This window comes from Mobula hypostoma, chromosome 20 (genome assembly GCF_963921235.1).
Source record: "Mobula hypostoma chromosome 20, sMobHyp1.1, whole genome shotgun sequence".
In the NCBI taxonomy this organism is placed as follows: Eukaryota; Metazoa; Chordata; class Chondrichthyes; order Myliobatiformes; family Myliobatidae; genus Mobula; species Mobula hypostoma.
In genome coordinates, this window is record NC_086116.1 from 48,457,639 (window position 1) to 48,480,899 (window position 23,261).

General features: G+C 38.5%; 1 protein-coding gene across 1 annotated transcript in view; it reads right to left on the reverse strand.

Moving 5' to 3' along the window:
* The window catches only part of ccdc146 (coiled-coil domain containing 146), a 141,575-nt gene that overhangs the window by 37,336 nt on the left and 80,978 nt on the right, over positions 1-23,261 (reverse strand). The window contains exons 7-13 of the mRNA XM_063072832.1: positions 23,062-23,135; positions 15,861-16,088; positions 13,216-13,402; positions 11,367-11,459; positions 10,047-10,217; positions 3,931-4,019; positions 2,033-2,197 (exon numbers count right to left, since the gene is read on the reverse strand). Of these exons, the coding sequence (XP_062928902.1) occupies positions 2,033-2,197; positions 3,931-4,019; positions 10,047-10,217; positions 11,367-11,459; positions 13,216-13,402; positions 15,861-16,088; positions 23,062-23,135 (1,007 nt within the window). The remainder of the gene's footprint in view (positions 1-2,032; positions 2,198-3,930; positions 4,020-10,046; positions 10,218-11,366; positions 11,460-13,215; positions 13,403-15,860; positions 16,089-23,061; positions 23,136-23,261) is intronic.

Here is a 23,261-nt window from a genome sequence, read left to right on the forward strand (position 1 = left end):
CAGTTTATCTACTGATATCTTTTATAAACCCACTGATTCCTACAGCTACCTGAACTATACCTCTTCCCACCCTGTCACTTAAAAAAATGCCATCCCCTTCTCTCAATGCCTCCATCTCCACCACATCTGCTCTCAGGATGAGGCTTTTCATTCCAGAACTAATGAGATGTCCTCCTTCTTCAAAGAAGGGGGCTTTCCTTCCCTCACCATCAATGCTGCTCTCACCAGCATCTCTGCCATTTTGTGCATGTCTGCCCTCACCCCATTCTCCAGCCATACCACCAGGGATAGGGTCCCTCTTGTCCTTACCTACCACCCTACTAGTCTCTGCGTCCAGCACATAATTCTCTGTAACTTCTGCCATCTCTAACGAGATCCCACCACCTTCACCATTCCCCCATTCTCATTTCCCTCTCTCACCTTATCTCCTTACCTGCCCATCACCTCCCTCTGGTGCTCCTCCCCCTTCCTTTTCTTCCATGGTCTTTTACCCTCTCCTATCAGATTCCCCTTTCTCCAATCCTTTATCTCTTTCACCAGTCAACTTCCCAGCTCTTTATTTTACCTCTTCATTTTACCTCTTCACCCCGTTTCACTTATCACCTGCCACCTTGTACTTTTTCCTCCCCTCCTCCACCTTCTTGGTCTGATTTCTCATCTCTTTTCAGTCCAGATGAAGGGTCTCAGCTCAAAATGTTAACTGTTTACTCTTTTCCATAGATGCCGAGTTCGTCCAGCATTTTGTATGTTGCTTGGATTTCCAGCATCTGCAACATCTGAGAGTAAGATTCATTACTGCTACTTGATGCCATTTGGCCTTGTACATGGCCCTGTCAGAAAGTCTTAGGTGGGGGTTCACAGATTTAAGTTGCCTTTTGAAAGTTCATACCAAGAATGTGTGGATCTACTAGGCACGAGAGCAATGATAGCAGATAGTGGGCCATATCCAGCAAATTTTAGGCCATTATTATTTACAGAAGTGGACTAGAACTAGCTATTTGATGGTAAATTTTAATCAGAGCATTGGGAGATGCTCAAAGATGGTGAGGACTCACAGTAAGTACATCCCTATTAAGCCTGTTGGAAGTTGAGGAGCAAATATGGTAGGATGATAAAAATTTAAGCTTGATATTGACAGCTAAACATTGAAGAATTAATATGAATAATATAATAGTGTGACTAATAAGAATGTGAAATGTGGAAAATACATACTGTATGTGAAATCAAAAAGAAAATGAGGAAGTTCATGCTGATGCTTGCTGTGCTAGATTAATTACAATTATTATTCATCTCTGAAGGAAGAAATGTCGAGGGAACATTTCTATAACAGGCAGATGTGCTGGATGTCCAGGCCCTTCTACTGATGTATTAGTTGCTGGGAATTTATGAAGATCAAATAGGAATATGTAACAAGGGATGGCCTTTCCAACAATGTCAACTTTCCCATGACAAATAAGAAGGGAATGCATGAAGAAAATGCTGCCAGTAAAAGCAAGGAACATCCAAAGAATATGCCAACTATTAAACATGGATGTTTCAAGACAAATATTTATAGCTTTCTTCACAAAGAAAGTAAAATATTACAGATGCTGAAGTTAAGGAGGAAAACTGTTATGATAAAGATATAGACAATAAATAGTATAGGAATCTAATGACTTCATACGTACAGTAAATACACTGCCAAGCCATGCTGACTGTATGCTATGCTCTTAAAAGAGAGGAAATAAGAGGAAATCGGTGAAGAACAATGAATAGGATTCCTGTGTAATTTAGTGATAACAATAACAAAATAATTCACATTTTAATTTTGGGCTGATATACTGTATATCTGAGGTTATATACAGTACAAATCATAACCTCATAAGCAAGGTAATATGATGTGAGAGGAACACACAAATTATTCATTATAATTTTTAAAAATTACACCATTTACACTTAGCCTTAAAAATTGTGAATATTCTTGTCTATTTCACAGAAATATGTTTGACCATACAATAGTTTTTTTAAATTTTAGATCCTACTTTAAATTTACCTGTCTTTGAGCAGTGTACTGGTCCTGAGAATTTCTGTTTCATTCTGTAGAATCTTGATCTTTTCTCGCATTTCTGCAGATACCTGTGCTGCACTTTGAATGAGATTAACATACTTGTTTCTCTCATTTTTGATGATCTGATATATTTTAACAAAGTTCTTTAAGCTATAAATCAAAACAGAACACAACATTTTGCCTTCAGTTAAATTGTCAAAGACAAGCATTATCTCCTGAACATGCTGGATTAAGAGAGCTTTACTGTATTTTGTATTATTCAATTTACCATATTTTTATTTATTACTTTTTCTCGTCTTTATGGTAACTATAGTTATGCCTAGAATACAATTTTTTATTTCAATAAGCTTTTAATAAAAAGATAGAAATGAGCTCATTTTAGAGGGACTATTCTTTTTGTGATTATTTGGTTGAACCACCCCTTTCCTTGCATCACTTTCCCTTGCAAGTGCAGTTGATGCAACACTTAACCTTTCAACATCCAGGGACCCAATGTGTCTTTTCAGGAGATGCAAATCTAGTGTACTTCATCTGGTGTTCACAGTGTGATCTCCTTGGTAATGGAGAAACCAAATGCTTTATAGAACATCCACGTTCAGTCTGCAGGTGTGATCTGTTGTTCCTGTCCACATCAGTTCCTCATCCTATGACTCTGAGATTCCCATTACCCGTCACTTTATTTCCTCATCACAATCCCACTCTGATCCATTGGTCTGTGGCTTCCTGTACTGCCATAATGAGGCCAAATACAAGCTTAAGGAACAGCACCTCATTTCCTGTCTGGCAGTTGCAGCTTTTCGATATTGCTTTCCACAACTTCAGCTAAGCTTAATTTCTTAGTTTATATCAGCCATCCACTTCTACTATTAACTCAGCTTGTTTTATTTTCCTCTTTCCTTCCTTTATTTGCTCTGGAAGTAGAGCTCATGCCCAGCTTAGCCTGCTGGGAAAGTCCTCCTGCTCTGCATTTTGTCTAAATTTGTTTGTATATATTTTCTAAATCCTCCCATTGCTCATTGACCAGATAATCTTGTTACAGGTTATCCCGTTGGTCATCCTGGTTTGACCAGTAAGTGACAATCCACTGTCCCTGGAGCTTTACCTTTCTTTTGTCTCCTCTTCAGTTCTAATCACGGGTCTCCAACCCGAGACATTGACAGTTTCTTTCTCCATTGATGCAGCCTGACCTGTTGAGTATTAGCTGCAGTTTCTATTTTGGTTTTCTTACTGACTCAGTAGAGTAGATAAATCAGGAAGGGGTATTTGCCCCATTATTACCTTTTCTAATTTTCAGGTGTTTACATACCACCATTCATGTTCTTACAGCACCCTGCCAGGACAACTGAATGTAGCCCTGGTGGTTTGCCGTGGCTTCCATACACAAAGCACATGCTGCTACAGGCATTGGCCTTCAGAGGCTGTCTTGATCCTCTTAATGTCCTGGAAGCACTCTCTGCACCACCCTCCCCGTCACCCCAATCCTGGCACCATTCATTCAGTAGCAATACTACCCCGTGGCTGGAAGAGAGTCAATCACATGTGATGCTACACATAGGCCGTACTGAGTGAGGACAGTAAGTTTCCTCTCTGGAAAGGTATTATTGAATCAGGCGGCTTTTTATAAAAGTCCAACAGTATTTGTAGTTACTGTTACAAGAATAGCTGTTCTAATTTCAGATTACTAACTGAATTTAAACTTCACAACTGGCATGGCAGAGTCAATGGTCAGGTCTCTGGGTATCTGGATTACCAGCTCTGTTGATTTTATTGCTGCATTAACATAATACTTATCAAAGTCTTCTGTTGTAAAGCAAGTACAAGATTTTGAGAAAAGAAGAAAGATAAATAGAAAAAAAACCAAAAAATATAATCAGCATTCTTACCTAATCAGCAGTTGCTTATGCTTCTTCTTGGAATCATATAAACTCAGTTTCTCTGCTTTCAGCTCTTCTATAGTTCGATCACGTTTGTGCTGTTTTAAAATCAATATAAAGAACATCAATCCTGTGAACAAATAGCAGTACAAAATCCTCTAAGTTGTTTCTCAAATGTTTCCCAGGTTATAATTCATAGGGTTGTACAGCACAGAAACAGGCCCTTCTGCTCAGTGTTGCTGTGTTGATCATCATGTCTATCTACACTAATCCCATTTGCTCACATTAATTCCATATTTCTGCTCATTCAAGTACATGTCCTGGTGCCTCTTAAAGTGTTGTTACTGTCCCTGTTTCTACCACATCCTCTGGTAGCTCATTCCATATAACAATCCTCTGTGAAAGATTTGCCCATCAAATCTCCTTTGAAACAACTTCTTCTCATGTTAAACCTATACCGTCTTGTATTAGACAACCCTTCCAAGCAAACCAGTTCCGGCTATCTGTGTTGGCCTTGAATATATTCAATGACACAACTTCTACAACTCTTGGGTAGAGATTTCTAAAGAACCTTTTTTGGCGAGACACAACTAGTATACAGTTGAAGTCAGAAGTTTACATACACCTTAGCCAAATACATTTAAACTCAGTTTTTCACAATTCTTGACACTTATTCCTAGAAAACATTCCCTGTCTTAAGTCAGTTAGGATCACTACTTTATTTTAAGAATGTGAAATATCAGAATAATAGAAGAGAGAATGATTTATTTCAGTCTTTCCCAGTAGGTGAGAAGTTTACATACACTTTGTTAGTATTTGGTAGCATTGCCTTTAAATTGTTTAACTTGAGTCAAACGTTTTGGGTAGCCTTCCACAAGTTTCTCACAGTAAGTTTCTGGAATTTTGTTCCATTCCTCCAGACAGAACTGGAGTAACTGAGTCAGGTTTGTAGGCCTCCTTGCTCGCACATGCTTTGTCAGTTCTGCCCACAAATTTTCCATCGGATTGAGGTCAGGGCTTTGTGATGGCCACTTCAATACCTTGACTTTGTTGTCCTTAAGCAATTTTGCCACAACTTTGGAGATATGCTTGGAGTCATTGTCCATTTGTAAGATCCATTTGCGACCAAGCTTAAACTTCCTGGCTGCTGTTTTGAGATGATTATATATCCACATAATTTTCCTTCCTCATGATGCCATCTATTTTGTGAAGTGCACCAGTCCCTCCTGCAGCAAAGCACCCCCACAACATGATGCTGCCACCCCCATGCTTCACGGTTGGGATGGTGTTCTTCGGCTTGCAAGCCTCACCCTTTCCCATCCAAACATAACAATGGTCATTATGGCCAAACAGTTCAATTTTTGTTTCATCAGACCAGAGGACGTTTCTCCAAAAAGTAAGAGCCTTGTCCCCATGTGCACTTACAAACTGTAGTCTGGCTTTTTAATGGCGGTTTTGGAGCAGTGACTTCTTCCTTGCTGAGCAGCCTTTCAGGTTATGTTGATATAGGACTCATTTTACTGTGGATAAAGATACTTGTCTACCTGTTTCCTCCAGCATCTTCACAAGGTCCTTTGCTGTTGTTCAGGGATTGATTTGCACTTTTCACGCCAAAGTACGTTCATCTCTAGGAGACAGAATGCGTCTCCTTCCTGAGTGGTATGACGGCTGTGTGGTCCCATGGTGCTTATACTTGCGTACTATTGTTTGTACAGATGAACGTGGTACCTTCAGGCGTTTGGAAGTTGCTCCCAAGAATGAACCAGACTTGACATCATTTTCTGACCTCAATCTGATAGAAAATTTGTGGGCAGATCTGACAAAGTGTGTGTGAGCAAGGAGGCCTACAAACTTGACTCAGTTACACCAGTTCTGTCTGGAGGAATGGAACAAAATTCCAGCAACTTACTGTGAGAAGCTTGTGGAAGGCTATCCAAAACATTTGACCCAAGTTAAACAATTTAAAGGCAATGCTACCAAATACTAACAAAGTGTATGTAAACTCTTGACCCACTGGGAAAGCGATGAAAGAAATAAAAGCTGAAATAAATCATTCTCTCTACTATTATTCTGACATTTCACATTCTTAAAATAAAGTAGTGATCCTAACTGACCTAAGACAGGGAATGTTTTCTAGCATTAAATGTCAGGAATTGTGAAAAACTAAGTTTAAATATATTTGGCTAAGGTGTGTGTAAACTTCTGACTTCAACTGTACCTTTTCAACTCTACCCCAAATGGCCAACTGTTTATACTGAACCAACATCATTACTTCTACATTTCCTCACAATGGAACTAATCATTTCAGAATTCAACTTAATCAGGTTCATCTACACATACATGTTTGAAAAATATAATCCTTTTTAAGATTCCAATAAATATGTGTAACTTGCTGAATTTTTCTTACTAAGACAATCCTTTAATCCCATAATTCAATCTGGTCACTTCATTTGAACTGCCCCCAATATAAATACAGCAAAAATCTCTGTCACCTAGAATATGCCAGTTCTGACAGGCACTGATTAATCTACCATGCTAGTTACTCTGTGGGCCATAAAAATGAGGGCCAGTGATCTATGTTCCTTCTAAGCTGTGCGCGTGTGCGTGCGCACACGTTTTTCAACCAGCGCACAAAGGAAATTAATATGCACACAAAAGGTTAGTTACCTAAAATAATGTAGTAATTAATAATTATACTTATTGAAAATAATCTTTTAGCTAAATGTTTCTGTTAACTAGTTAGTCGGTTTTTCAAATACCACAATGCACGTCACTAATTTACGTCACCTCACCTTTCCTGTTCTGGTTTGTACAGCTGCATCACGGCAGCAGCCATCTTTGGCGGATAGTGTTCATATCGTAAAGTTTACAAAGGTCTGTTTCAAATCCTGTAGATAGCTCACTAAGTTTTTATTGAAGAAGATCAGTCAAATGACCCTGTGGCTAAATACTGTCACAAGTAATTGATAAACATCACATACAAAGTAGCTTTACAGGTTTTAAGTGATGTCTTTGATGAACTGGCTGCACTGTGCAATATTCTGCAAAACAGTGGCCTGACACCGATTGATTCACTTCATTTTGCGTGAGGCAAAATTAACAAGATAAGAAAGCAGTATCTGGGAGACAATGTTTCGTGGAGTGACAAAGTTAAAGTTTTGCTAAGCCAACAACGTGAAGAAAACGTTGTAGTAGATACAAGTTCGCTGTTGACGTTTATAAATAGTCTTTGTGTTCATTTAGAAAGGTTTCCTGAAGATGAGGTACAAGAATGGTCAGCTTTTGATTTCTCCGCAATTGCAGATTGTGACTTCACATTTGGCGATGAACAACTTAATGCCTTATGTCTAAAATATCACGATTTTCTAGCTGAAAATACTGTAATAGTTAGACAGTTTAATGATTTCAAATTTTCCATGCAAGAAAAAATTAAATCCAAACTGATTTCAAACTTTGCTCAAATGGTGGCATTTGTACTTCAAAATGAACAGTTTTGCGACCATGCACAGTTGATGGACATTGGGGGAAACTTTCTAGTGTCTAGTGCGCACTGTGAGTGAGGTTTTAGCCTAATGAATCAACTCAAAAACAAGCTGAGAAACCGTTTAGGTGAATGTCATTTAGATATGTTAATGAGAATCAAAAGCTATCAATTGGATGGAAGTTCTATTAGTCTAGATAGAGTTTACAAAGAATGGGTAAATGCCAAAGACAGGAGAGAGGACTTAAATATGTACGTTATTTTGTTGTTATTCTGTGCAGTTTTATGTCATATATTTTGTAAACCTACGTAAACTGTGTCATGTGTGCATTCAGTGTGCACATACTTTTGTCACAGGAAAAGAATTTGCACAACATAAGATTTTTGCGCACACTGACTACTAAAAATTAGAGGGCACATTGTCGGTGATCCCTGAGGTTGGCAAGTCCTAGGGTCAAAGGTCTGAGGACAGCGAGCCATGGGATTAGAGGTCTGAGGTCAGTTGGCAAATCCCGAGGTTATGAGTCTTGTGATCAATGAGTCTGGAAGGTGAGTTCAGAGATCAGTTATCTGCAAGTCCAGGGCCACAGTCTGGAGATTAGATGCCCAGAGGTGGCCTGGAGTTCCAATTTTGTGGGTGGGTGGGGGTTGTGAAAGAGATTTGTTTTGATATTGTTGCCTGTTGCATGTTGGTTGCACGTTGTTCGCTGAACATTGTGGGCATACTAGGTTGGCACAGGGATGTGAAGCGACACTGGCAGGGTGCCCCAGCACATGCTCAGACTATGTTGGTTGTTCGTGCAAGTGACACATTTCACTGTGATTAATAAATAAATCAAATCTAATCTAAAAAGAATCAGATTGATACTGCCTTGGTACAGTTCCTACTTTGGGCTGACTGCTTGGTAATATTCTTTAATCACTTCAGTTACTTCATCGTGCTGCCCCATCTTTAACCCAAATGATGCTTCACTATTGCTCCTCCATCTGTCCAGCTACCCCTTGATTTGCCTGAAATGCCCATTACTGGCAAGCTGCAAAACACTCACTCCTTTAATAAAGAGACCAAAATTCTGTGTGGTATGCTAGGCAGGGGAAGCCTAAATTTTTTATCTCCGGTCTAAACGATAATTCCAATTATATATTAGGTGCCCTTCTCAATTTTACCCAGTACCCAGGTTAAGGGGGAGAGAAACAGAAAGAGAGGACAATAGGGGTATAGGAGGGGAAGTGGGGAAGAGGAGAGAGGTGAAAGGGGATGGAAGAGAATCAAATGAGGGGCAATGGGAAGACAGAAGGGTAGTAATGAGGAGGAAAGTGAGAAAGAGATTGGTAGAGAGGAGTGAATAGGGAGAGGGAATGGGCAGAAATGAAAGAAAGGGTATTAGAAGGATGGGAGTGAAAGGGAGAGAAAGGCAGATGAAAGGGAGCAGGGAAAAAGGGTAGAGAGAGAGGAAACAGGGAAAAGAGAGATGTACAGAAAGATGGACAATATAGCAAATGCCTATTCTCTTCTGAGTAAATAGACCTACCAAACATATCTGGAGTATTGTCAACAGTTTTGGGCCTCTTATCTCAGAAAGGATGTATTGTCATCGGAGAGAGTCCAGAAGAGGTTCACGAGGATTATTATGGGAATAAAGGGGTTAATATATGAAGAGCATTTGGCAGCTTTAGACCTGTACTCATTGGAATTTAGAAGAAATCATTATTATCATTTGAGTTAATTGATATAAATTTCCCACGATCTAATTGTAAATCCTTTTAGTATATTTTCTTTTCTTGCTGGCGGTTTGATGTTTATTTTTAGAAGCTTTTTGTATGACGCATGGCTCCGGGGTTGTACACCTAATGGGTTCTCTTTTTTTTTCTCACTTTTCTGCTTAGTAGGTTTTTTTTGTTATCACAAACTTTTGTTTTCAATCTTTAAGATGATGGTTTTTTTTGAGGCATTGTAAGTGTTGTTACTTCGATGTACTCATGTTATTTTTCCTATATATATATATACAATAAAAAGATTTGAAAAGAAAGGAATTTAGAAGAAATCATGGGAATCTCATTGAATCCTACCAAATGTTGAAAGGACTAGATAAGATGGATGTGGAGGGGATGTTTCCTCTGCTGGGAGTATCTAGAACTAGAGGGCACAGCCTGAAAATTGAGGGGTAACCTTTTAGAACAGAAATAAGGAATTTTTTTAGCCAAAGAGTGGTGAATCTGTGGAATGCTCTGCCACAGACTGTGGTGGAGGCAAAGTCCATGGCTATATTCGAAGTGGAAGTTGGTAGATTCCTGATTGGTCAGGGAATCAGAAGATATGATGAGAGAACAGGTGTATGGGGTCGAATGGGATCCAGGATCAGCCATGATTAAATGGTGGAACAGATTTAATGGGCTGAATAGCCTAATTCTGCTCCTATGCCTTATGGCTAATGGACATGTGGACTTGATGGCTCTAAATTGAAAACTGGAACTTGTTTAATGAGCCAACCTTTCTCCAGCCATTGTCTTGAAACAGCATCAGATCTGTGACATTTAAATCCAGGCATCAATTTTGATCTGAGTTTTGATCTTTTATTTTCATCTAATAATAATAAATACGATTTAATGAAAGAGAATGATAGAATAACAATCCAAAGGTTACCTGAATATTTACAAGATCCCTTGCTTTTGAATCCCTCTCATCAGATCTGATCTGAGCAAGGCGAGTTAGATTTACAACTTCTTCACGGGCATGTCTTTGTTCTGCAATAAGATTATCTTCTTCAACCAATCGCTTACGCAACAGATGAGCCTCTACTTCAGTCAAAGAAAGCTGCAGATAAATAAAATTAGTGTTTTAACAGTGAAGTGTTTATTTGTCACTCAGCATTAGCAAGTAACATAGATAATTTTTTCTGTCCTCTCTAAAGTTAGAAGAATTTGGAGTTATCTTATAATTTCTTTATCTCTTATCGACTTTTGCTTTGCAAAGTAGTTGAATAAACTGTTGCGCACCAAATCTATACTCTTCATACCAGACACAACAGGAAGCAGTCCTTCTCAAACTAAAATACAAACGTTTGTACATCCCAAATGATAATGACCTTATGGAGCATCTCTTTTGAATCCAAAGCTTTATCTTAGTCATCAAATTTGTAAATACTCATCAGAAAATATTTATCTGCCACATTTTCAGTTCGTCATGTTATTTTATTTACATTATGGCAGCGGTTTTGGGATTATATTGTGGCTAATGACTCAACTGCTTCCTCCTCAAAACCTTCTCACAATCAACAAATGTCAAGTCCAGAGTGTGAATAAAGACCACTTGCTTGAATAAGTACAGCTCCAAAAACAGTTAAACACTTTGACACCATGCAGGACAAAGGAACCCACTTGACTGTGGCAACAAACAATTTGCTGGAGAAACGCAGCAGGTCAAGCTTTATCTATGGGAGGAAAGGAATTGTTGACACTTCAGCTCAAATCACTGCATCAGGACTTAATTCTTTTCCATCCACAGATGTCGCTTGGCCTGCTAAGCTCTTCCAGCAGATTGTTTGTTAAGCATTTGCGGTCTCTGGTGTCTCGACTTGATTAGGCCTTATCTATTGTTTGCAAGTACATTTATACAATCTACATCAGAACACTCTGGCTGAAATGTGCACATATTTGCACAACTCACCTTTTTGAATCATGTTCCGAAGTTGCAATCTCTATGCATTGAACAAAGACAGCTACCACATGGGAATGTCCCATCTGCAAGCTTTCCTCCAAGTCACACTTGGAAATATATCACTGATGATTTTGTGTATTCAGGCCATATTCTTTAATTCCTCACCCAGTTCAGGCCATATTCTTTAATTCCTTACTCAAAAGCAGTACATGAGTACTTCCAATTGAAGGAGAGTGGATGTTGCTGACATTGCAATACCTAGCGACTTGCAAATACACTCATTTCCCAAGAACAATGACAGCTCACCTGGTCTGCTAATTTTCTTTTGAGACTTTTAACTTCATTTTCCAGCTCAGTTCTTCTTTCCAACAGTGATCCACCATGAGAAATTGAATCCATCTTTAGTTAAAAAAAAATTAAAAATTATAGTATGAACACAACAAAGTCAATCAAAAACTATATGTAAGACAAGATTATTGTTTTGAACATAAACAGAGTAGAACTGCACTCAATTACGTATCTAAGAAATTTGCAACTGGTTGATTTAGCACTATAAGCATGACAGTTCATTAATAGTATATTAGTAGGTTATAGTGAACTAATTTTTGAAAGCAGTATTCTATTTCCACAAAAAAACAAATTGCAGAAGGAACTCAAAGGATTGAGCAGCATCTATGAAGGTGGAGAGAAGGAGTAATTGTTATCATTTTGAGTCAAGGCCCTACATCACCGAGAATGGAGATGCAAAATTCAGGAACAATTTGCTCCAGAAATACAGCATCTTCCAACTCTTGTGTTTTGTTACTGTTTCTACAAACTGACCATGCATCTAAATGCATGTGGCATATTAGCAATTTTTGCTAAGACTTCATTATTTCACAGTATCACAGAAATATAAAGTTGATCAAGTCAAAAGTAGATCAAGCCCATCAGTCCCATTCCCTGCTCCTTCCCCACAGATCTGCAACTAATTCTCTCTTTGACGATACCTAGTTTTATTTTGAACACTTCAGTTCCATGACTCCTACGGGCAATGCATTCCATATCATTGCAACCTTTTATATAAAAGGTTTCTCTCTGCACTTTCTGTCTAAAAATTTAAAATTCTGGTCCTTAGCCTATAAACCATCCAATAATGGGAACAGCTTCCTTCCATTTACCTTATCTAACCAAAACACTATATTTCTTCTTAGCTTCAGTGAGAACAACAACAGTTTCTCCAGATTAACACACTATCTGAAATAAATGCTGAAGATTCAGGTGATACATACCGATCAGTTGGCTTCTCTGGAGGGAGAAGTCCCTTATCTAACTCTTTCTTTAGCTTTCTTGACTTCTATACCTGCATCTCTGGGGATGTTAGTCACCAATATCCATTACAAACCAATGAACTCCCACAGTTCTCATGAGAAGATCTCCTCCCAAACGTTAACTTTTAAGGACTCCATACCAGTTTTTTCATTACCAGCTAGAGATTAACTCGCAGTTAGAAACACATGATGGAAGAGTTGGAATAAGGAGGATGAATGTTGAACAATGCCCCCAAACTTTGGTCACTTTGGTATTAATGACACTAAATTTCAGAAGTGGAGTACAACACACATAATCATTAAGGCTCTATTACTATGAAACTACTGCTACAAATTAATATTCTATGAACTCTATATGAATTTCTGGGATAAACAAGATAAAGAAAACAAGAAACTTGTGATTGATTACTTTGAGGAGGCAGCGGACAATGGAAAGATGGGAAAATACAAAGAACTTCAGGAATATTTCGCAAAATCTAGAGCTATTGATTATCTCTTTTCTTAACTCTATGCTTCACTGTATACTTATCTATATCAAAGCATATTTTCTATTAAAGACCCATTGTCCAAGTTAGCCTTTCTGCTTGTTATAGTCCATCCCTATTTTAACTTCGTAACCTTCTGTCATCTGCAAATTTTGCCATTTCCGTGCTGGAATTATTTCATCATATTGTAAAATGATGCAAGACTGAGATAGGATAAACAAACATGACCATTTCACATGTGGAGAGTAACCACTGAAACAAATGATTTATGCCAAGCTGTTTCTGATTATTTTATGGTTACAATAGCTATGCATTTGTAATATATAAATGTTCTAACTACAAATATCTAACTATCTTTACCTGTGATTTGGCCTTTTCATTGATAAATTCAACATATGAAAGTGAATCAATTGCTATCTTCAACTGTAGTTCTTTTTTCTTTATCTTTCGTAGCTCCTGTTCCTTCTCTCTTTGTTTCAATGCTACTGTGTCAGACATTAGTTTCTTTTCAGTTTGGATGTAACGTAGCTGCAAGTCCAAGGAAGCCCTGTTAAATTTGAAAGAGGGATTAATTACACCCAAAGCTAATTTCTGTCATTGTAACATCTTAAAACGAAGATTTAATTAATTAAAGAAAATAGTTTTATACCTTTCAAATAATCACCGTTGTTTTAAAACATGCTTCAAATTTTTATACGCAAAAGATGAGCTTTAAATGCAACACACACAAAATGCTGGAGGTGCTCAGCAGGCCAGGCATCTGCATATTTTCTTCTGTATGTCCTTCAAACGACATCTTTTCAGGCATGCTAAACTTTTGCCATTGAAACTCCTACTACTGGGGAATGCAATAGCTCACAAGACCTAAGGTTTCACCATTGTGGAACAGGAGAAGGAAATCAAGGAGCCAGGTCTGGATTAGGTAAGGGAATAACAGGGAAGATAGATTCTGGGAGCTGAAGCATAAAGATTCAGGAATTAGTCCAAGAACTTGTGAAAGGAATCAAACTTGGATTTTGTTGGACTGGAATCTTGGAATAATGTTGAACCAGACATTTCAAAGAGAGTTTGATTGGGATGAGATCTCGATATAAAGGTCAAGGTGGTACCTTGAGAAAATGTTCAATTGCACTACAATCATGGTAGAACACTCGGGGCAGGACCTAGATACTAAGGTCAAATTGGTCGAAGGACCATGGAGAAGAAATGTAGAGGGAGGTTGGTGGACTGGAGGAGTTGGGGGCAAGGATTACAAACTGGGATTGTGGGGTGGGTAGTGGATTATGGTTGGCTGAACGTTAATGATCAGTGGTTTGACAAATTAGTCTTTGTCTGTCAGGTAATTACAATGGTGGTCTGGGTAGGTCAGGCAAGGACTATGAATCATGGCTGGCGGTCTGATTCCAAGCCTCAAGAAGACCTCCTCTGTATAAGGAGCCTATGCTGTCTGCTACCTTGATGAAAACTGTGGAAATGGTATCCAAGAGGGCAGTCAATGCCACTCGCTACCATTGTGATACCAAGGCAATGTTGCTGAAAAAAGGAAGAAAACTCCAAAACTTTGTGCACTGTGCTGTAAGTGCATGATTTTCCATTTCAATAACACACAGGGTGCACCACTTTGAAAATGTGTTGTCACACAATCAATTTTATCACAATGGAGCTGATGTGCAATTCTTTTTAAATTTTATATTCTGAATCCCCAAAGCTATAAATATTATGCACAAAAGTACGCCTATGTATGGCTTAATGGGCAGAGCACTAAGTGCTGCTATCCCACAGCTCTGAAGACCAGAATTCAATTCTGAGATCTGGTGCTGTTTGTGTGGTGTTTGTACATTCTTGGTGCTCTGCTTTCCAGGCACAGTCCAAATATGTGCTGATAGGTCGACTGGCTACTCTAAACGTCCTTTAGAGCAGGTAAAGTGGCAAAAGAACCAAAGGGGTCGATGCATGTATATGAGAGATAAAATTGCAGCATCACAAGAAATAAGAGTAAGATGACCTTTTTGAGAGCCAAGATGAACCTGATGGACCCAATAGCCTTCTTTTATAACATAATAGGTATGCCATATTATGGTAATGTGAAAAAGTATTAAACTTATAGAAATGACTGAAAATGAATAAAACTGAAGGCACTTGTTGGGGAACTATAAGGTCATATTAGAGACTCATACAAAGTAACAAACGTTGATTATATCAGCTCTCATTTTGCTTGTCATAAAATCTGTAGGAGGGTGGGATTTATGGTTCAATTCTTTTGAACTGCTTTCCCTGTTGAGTTTGAGAATCCTGATGTTGTGAAAGGTACTACATAGGTGCAAGCTTATTTTGTTTTTTTAAATTTAGACTAAGCAATGATAATTTAAAAAAATGAATGTGAAAAATAATTTTATTAAGAAAAGATATTCAAGACATTTTAAGCAACATGAGTTTGAGTTGGCCATTATGAAAGAGGTTCTGTTGACTGCCCATTGATTTTAAACACTTACACATTATTATTCTTGGATAATATAAATATTAGACCAGTTTTATGAAGTGTAGAATTTCTTAGCTACAAAGGTCACATCAAAATCAATTCATGAAACACTGAAGCTGTCACAATGTATTTACTTTGGGTGTATTCACTTTGAAAGGTCCAAAATGCCATGAAGTAGGCTTGCTCATCTCTATAACTCCCTTAATGTATATGATCTTGTTTCACACAGGCAAAGATTTTCACTCTCCTGTTCAAGAGCAAATTTTCACCAATAAGTGACCTTCTATTGTAGAAAGATGATTTCATCTAATTGTAGAGGTGGCAGCAGAAAACTGAGTTGCAGGACATTTCTCAAAATCTCAGAATAAGTCATCTTAAGACTTGTCTTCCTGATCACCCAAAACTTAAATCTGACCGAATCAGGTAATGAACATTCACATTTTATTTTCATAACTATAGGTAAATGTAAAAGCTACAGTCATTACCATCACAAGATGAACAAATCTTTATATTACTTATGACAAACCTTTCTCCCATTAATGCTGATTCATTCTCTTTACCCAATTCAATCAGCTTAATCAATTGGTTGCATTCTTGCTCTTTATTGTCCAGCAAAACTCTTTTTTCATCTAATTCTTTCATAACTTCCAATTTTTCAGCTTCTATTATTCTGCATTTGTGCTCAATTTGTTGCACAGAATTGCGAAGTTCCTTGTGTTGCTCATCTAGTTCAACTTTTGTCTTCTCCAAATTGCTGAGGTAAAAAAAGAATATTTTCACAAACATTGGAATCAGCAAAGGCTTAAATTTTTCCACGTAAATGTAATGAATTACTTTGCCAATGTATGTTTTTACAAATAATCTGTTTAAATAGATAATGAAACACTCTTATTAACTTACAATGGAAGAAACACTGATAAAAGCATATGTTGTGGGAATATGCATGGGTATTAAGTTACCATGTCAGGGCTTCATCAACTTCCTCATAGAAACTTTCTTACAAAGGGCTGCCTAAATTTGAAGCCCCACAAACCTTAAATGCCGGATTATTGTTTTCTAGCAAAAGCAACATTAAGATTAAGAAAAAAGCTTGGGAGCAAATGCTTAAGAAACAAAACAAAATCCTTGGATGATTGAAATTGCTGGTTGTGATGAGAGTGACCTAGTTTGGAATGTTAGTATTTTGTAACTGGGAGCAATAGAGCAAAGCTGCCGGGGCATTATTTCAGAAGTTTAGACTAATAATCAAATAAGAAATCCTACCTTGGTTATGTGAGAAATTAAATAGAATTTCTTTGATACAGCTTTACTGTTTTCCCCTACTCTTCTCTCTCCCTTCTGAAATAATGGCTTAATGATTGTATGTATTCAATCACCCTTCCCAAATCTAGAGAGTCTAGAAAATTACGGCTAAAACATTAGCAATTTCCTCAATAGTTTCTTTTAATGCACTGTAATGGAAATGATCAAAGCCTGAAAAATTGTTCACTGCATTTGCCCCTAGTGAGTTGGTGCATGGTAGAAACCAGTGAGAGTTGGTTTGAATAAGGGGAGAACAAAATGGGATTAATGTAGGGTTAGTGTAAATGGGTGCTTGAAGATTGGCACAGACTTTATGATCTATAAGGTCATTTTCTGCACTGTATGACTCTATCTTAACCTTTATTATTGTCTCCATGAGCATATAATTAATGTTAATTATCTATTTATTCCTTATTTTCAATATTCTCCTTAGATTCATGTCCCATTACCATTTTCTTCTTCACTATTATTTCTAAATATTTTATTAAATTTCATATTTTGTGCAATTTTTTAAATAAGAAAGACCCTTTTCAAGAATCACTGTTAACCTTGTATCCCTTTGCTCACCAAGTTCTTATATTCGTGTAAGTATTATTTTGGCTTGGTATCATCTTATGTTATTGGACTGGATATGAGGCCAGGAATAAGGTCAAATGAAGACAGAGAAGACTGTAGATGTAGAATAAAAAAACAGAACACTGTAACAATACAGCAGTCCAAGCTACAGAGGGTCATAGAGATACACATGGAAACATCTGTGGAGGCACAAAGTATAAGTCAACATTTTAAGTGAAGACCTGCATCAGGGCTGAGAGGAAAGAAGACCAGTATGAGGGAAGGGTGGAACAGAGGTTGGTAGGTGCTGTGTGGAACTAGATAGGGAGGGAATAATGGGCATATGGAGCCAGGCGAGGGAGGGAGAGGAGATAGCAAAGATTAACAAAGGGAAAAGAAAAGAAAGTGGACAGATGAGCATGTGTAGGAGAAGAACACCAAGGATGTAGGTTATCTGAAAGTGGATTGTGTAACATCTTAAAAAATGTAAATTACAAGTTAGTTAGGGTATTTTTGGGAGTAATATCCAAGAACATGGCAAATCTGACAGGCAAGCACCATAGAAGTACCAATGTTGCCAGGTTATTCGAGTTTTACTGTGAATGGAGATGTTGTATTTTAAAGAGCATGAATTGGTTTTCCATTGTTGAACATCCCCCAAAATTTTTCTGTGCTTTCACGATAATAGTTCAGTTTAATATACTGTAATTATCTATTTCTCAATCCTTTTAAGGTTTTCTTATATTTAACTTGACTATCTGTTTGTGACTTGTGCCTTTCCCCCTCAGTTCATGTATCAAATGTAATCACTATGTCTCAGTGCCACAATCTGTATCTTCTACTGCCTGACTTGCTCTGAATGAGATTTATTACTTTCATCAAATTTAGCATTCTCTGATCCATGATCTTTCAGAAATATATTTGCTACAAAATTGGGCTGATTAGCATCTTAGCTTTTGGCTCTATGGATGTCAACTTGCTTCTTATTTTGTTTGTTAATCATGAAAGTCATGCTTGACTAAGTAATCTGAGTTATTTGAATAAATAACATTACCTTGTGGATAAGAAAAACTGTTGAATGTACTATTTCCAAATTTACAGAATGCATACAGGAGCTGGCTAATAGAGAGGGCATAATTATAAGCCATCTGGTTGATAAAATATAACATGTGGTAGACAAGAATTCTAGTGGAGACTTGATATATTTTTTAAAGTTCACTGTACAGTATATAAATGATGAGGCTGAAATCGACAAAGTTGTAGTTGCTAAATTTACTGATGACTGGAAAGTAATTTGTAAAGGTGACATAAGGAGGCTACAAAGGTATAGACATAGGGGATTTACATAGGTTTAGAGAGTGGGGGTAAATTTGGATGATACCGGATGATTTATGTTTTTTGTACCATTGCTTGTAAATTCTAGAGTCTATTGTGTGTGTGTGTGTGTGTGTGTGTGTGTGTAAATCCCAGGGGATCAGTAATTTCTGACATATTCAACCCACCCCATCTGGCACCAACAATTAATCAACAGTCAAGGTCACTTAGATCACATTTATTCCTCATTCTGATGTTTGGTCTGAACAACAAATAAACATCTTTACCATGTCTGCATGCTTTTAATATATTTTCATTAGCAAGTAGATGTACCTAATGTACCTGGACAAGCCAGCGAGCACTGTGAGGGTCATGTTTTTTGACGTCTCCAGTGCGTTCAACACCATCCGTCCTGCTCTGTTGGGGGAGAAGCTGACAGCGATGCAGGTGGATACTTCCCTGGTGTCATGGATTCTTGATTACCCGACTGGCAGACCACAGTACATGTGCTTGCAACACTGTGTGTCCAACAGAGTGATCAGCAGTACTGGGGCTCCACAGGGGACTGTCTTGTCTCCCTTTCTCTTCACCATTTACACCTCAGACTTCAACTACTGCACAGAGTCTTGTCATCTTCAGAAGTTTTCTGATGACTCTGCCATAGTTGGATGCATCAGCAAGGGAGATGAGGCTGAGTACAGGGCTACGGTAGGAAACTTTGTCACATGGTGTGAGCAGAATTATCTGCAGCTTAATGTGAAAAAGACTAAGGAGCTGGTGGTGGACCTGAGGAGAGCTAAGGTACCGGTGACCCCTGTTTCCATCCAGGGGGTCAGTGTGGACATGGTGGAAGATTACAAATACCTGGGATATGAACTGACAATAAACTGGACTGGTCAAAGAACACTGAGACTGTCTACAAGAAGGGTCAGAGCCGTCTCTATTTCCTGAGGAGACTGAGGTCCTTTAACATCTGCCGGATGATGCTGAGGATGTTCTATGAGTCTGTGGTGGCCAGTGCTATCATGTTTGCTGTTGTGTGCTGGGGCAGCAGGCTGAAGGTAGCAGACACCAACAGAATCAACAGACTCATTCGTAAGGCCAGTGATGTTGTGAGGATGGAACTGGTCTCTCTGACGGTGGTGTCTGAAAAGAGGATGCTGTCCAAGTTGCATGCCATCTTGGACAATGTCTCCCATCCACTACATAATGTACTGGGTGGGCACAGGAGTACATTCAGCCAGAGACTCATTCCATCGAGATGCAACACAGAGTGTCATAGGAAGTCATTCCTGCCTGTGGCCATCAAACTTTACAACTCCTCCCTTGGAGGGTCAGACACCCTGAGCCAATAGGCTGGTCCTGGACTTATTTCCTGGCATAATTTACATATTACTATTTAACTATTTATGGTTTTATTACTATTTATTATTTATGGCGCAACTGTAATGAAAACCAATTTCCCCCGGGATCAATAAAGTATGACTATTCTATTCTACTATTCTAAAGTAGCCACAGAGTGTATAAACACTTGGAAAACCATGGCCTAATTAGGGATAGTCAGCATAGCTTTGTGCAGAGCAAGTCCTATCTTACTAAGTAGATTGCATTTTTGGAAGAGGTGATCAAGGCAATTAATGAAGATAGAATTGATAGGCCTGTCTATTGGACTTTTAGCAAGGCATTTAACAAGGTCTCTCCTGGTAGGGTCATCCAGAAGTTTAAGGTGCATGGGATCAATGGGAATTTAGCCATTTGGATTTGGAATAGCTTGCCCATAGAAGATAGTTGACAGTGTCAATGGTAAATGGGATTCATTCTTGCCAGAAGTTTGCGACTGGAGGTTTTTCCTCAAGGATCTGTAATAGGATCTCCACTGTTAGTGGTATGTATAAATGGCTTGGATGAAAAAAGTTGATGGGTGGGTTAGTAAGTTCACAAATGAAACAAAGCCTGGAAGTGTTGTGGATTGTGTAGAAGATTGCTAAAGGATACAGCAAGATATAGACAAGTTGCAGATATGGGTGCAGAAATGGGAGATGGAGTTTAAACTGGTTAAGTGTGAAGTGTTGTATTTTAGGAGATTAAATGTAAAAGACAGTACACTTCATGGCAAGACACTTAACAGTGTTGATGTACAAAGGGATCTTGGGGTCCAAATTTATAGCTTCCTGAAAGTGGCTGCACAGGTTGATGGGTGAGACACTGAGTTCAAGAGTCAGGAAGTTATGTTGTAGATTTATAGATGGGTTAGCCTGACCTCAGTGATTGGGAAGACCTTGGAGTCAATTGTTAAGGTCGAGGTTATGAATTACTTAGTGGCACAAGACAAGATAGGACGAAGTCAGCATGGTTTCCTTAAGGGAAAATCTTGCCTGACGAACCTGACAAATGAAATACAATGTTGGAAAATGCATGATCCTGTACTTTGGTAGAAATAAATGTGTAGTTTATCTTCTAAATGGGGAGAAAATCCAAAAATCTGAGATGCAAAGGGACTTGGGAGTCCTTGTGCAGAACACCCTGGTGAGGAAGGCAAATGCAATGTTAGCAGTCATTTTAAGTGGTCTAGAATACAAGAGCAGGGATGTGATGCTGAGGCTTTATAAGGCACTGGTGAGGCCTAACCTTGAGTATTGACAACAGTTTTGGGCTCTTCATCTAAGAAAAGATGTGCTGGCGTTGGAGAGGGTCCAGAGGAGATTCACAAGGATGAAAGGGTTATCATATAAGGAACGTTTGATAGCTCTAGGTCAGTACTCCCTGGAATTTAGAAGGATGAGGGGGGACCTCATTGAAATCTTTCGAATGTTGAAAGGCCTAGACAGAGTAGATGTGGAAAGGATGTTTTCCATGGTGGGGGAGTCTAGAACAAGAAGGCATAGCCTCAGGATTGAGGGATATCCATTTAAAACAGAGACACAGAGCAACTTCTTTTGCCAGAGAGTGGCAGATTTGTGGAATCCGTTACAACAAGCTGCTGTGGCGGCCAGGTCTTTGGGTGTATTTAAGGCAGAGATTGATAGGTTCTTGATTGGACATGGCATCAAACGTTACGGGTGAAGGACAGGGAGTGGGGCTGAGGAGGGGTAAAAAGGATCAGCCATGATTAAATAGCAGAGTAGTCTGATGGGCCAAATGGCCTAATTGTGCTCCTACGTCTCATGGTCTTAGTTATAAAACTCTAATTAGACTGCACCTGGAGTATTACACTGAATTCTAGTTGCCACATTATAGGAAGGATGTGGCGGCTTTGGAGAGTTGCAAGAGGTTTATCAGGATGCTACTTGGTTTCGAGGGCATGTGCTATGAGGAGAGACCATAAGACAATAAAAGAGATGTTAGGCAAGCTTGGGTTGTTTTCTTGGCACTGGTGGAGGCTGAGGAGCGACTTCATAGAAGTTAATAAAATTATAAAAAGCATTGATAGATGGCAACACATACAAAATGCTGGAGGAACTCAGCAGGTCGGGCAGCATCTCTGGAAATGAACAAACAGTCAACATTTCAGGCCAAGACCCTTCTTAAGGACTGGAAAGGAAGAGGTAAGATGCCAAAGTAAAAAGGTGTGGGTAGGTGAAGGAGGATAGCTTAAAGGTGTTAGGTAAAGGGTTGGAGAGGAAAGAATCTGACAGGAGAGGAGAATGGACCATAGGAGAAAAGGAAGGAGGAGGCACACCAGAGGGAAGTGGTAGACAGGTGAGAAGTGGTAAGAGGCCAGAGGGGAGGGGGAGCGATTTTTTTCTTTTTAGGATAAACCAATATTCATGCCATCAGGTTGATGGCTATCCAGAGAGAATATAAGGTGATATATAGTCAGATATACAGTCAGTCCTTTTTCCTGAGTGGAAATGTCAAATATTAAAGGGCATAGCTTTCCTGTGAGAGGACAAAGTTTAAAGGAGGTTTATGAAGCAATTTTCTTTTACACAGAAAGTGATAGGTGCCTGAAAAGCCCTGCCAGCAAAAGTGGTGGAAGTAGGTATGATAATAATGTTTAAGGGGCATTCAGACCGGCACATGACAGGCAGAGAATGGGGGCATTCAAGCCACATACAGGCAGATAGGATTAGTTTGGAATGGCCTCATGGGTTGGGACAGACATCATGGGCAGACAGGTCTGTATCTATATTTTTCTGTTCTGTGTTCTATGGTTCAGGGCCTGGAATTTTATGGAGTTGCCTGCAGAATCTGTTTTAAAGATACACTGATTTTACTATTCTGTATCACTAATGACTATTTTGAAATGAAGGCCTTTCCTTTCAAACTAATATGCTGCATATTTATCTATTTGCTTAGATGGTATTAGGAGGTAAAATTGCTAATCAATTCCTCTCAAAAAACTAGTTATTTCAAAATATTAACATATTGTATGCTGATTATAACATTCAAATCTTCCAGGAAATATCAAATGTCATTTCTAAGAAACAAAGAACATTTTTTTTTAAAAAAGGATGTGATCTATGAAAGATAACTATATCTGTTAGTTTGGGCATGCATAGTAGATTACACAGAAGAAAATTGCAATATTCTCTAATCTTTTAAAGCAACCATACTTGCGTTTGCGGTTGAGTTTCTGCATGTCTTTGGCCAGTTGGCTAGGAATGGTATGTAGTTGGACCAGATCAAGCTAAAAAGGGTAGAAAAATGATCAACTTATTGAGAAGTCATTTATTAAACAACTGCAGTTATATTCCATTAATAACAACCTGTTAAATACTGTTCTTTCATCAAGTTTTGGTCAAGCAAAAAAGAA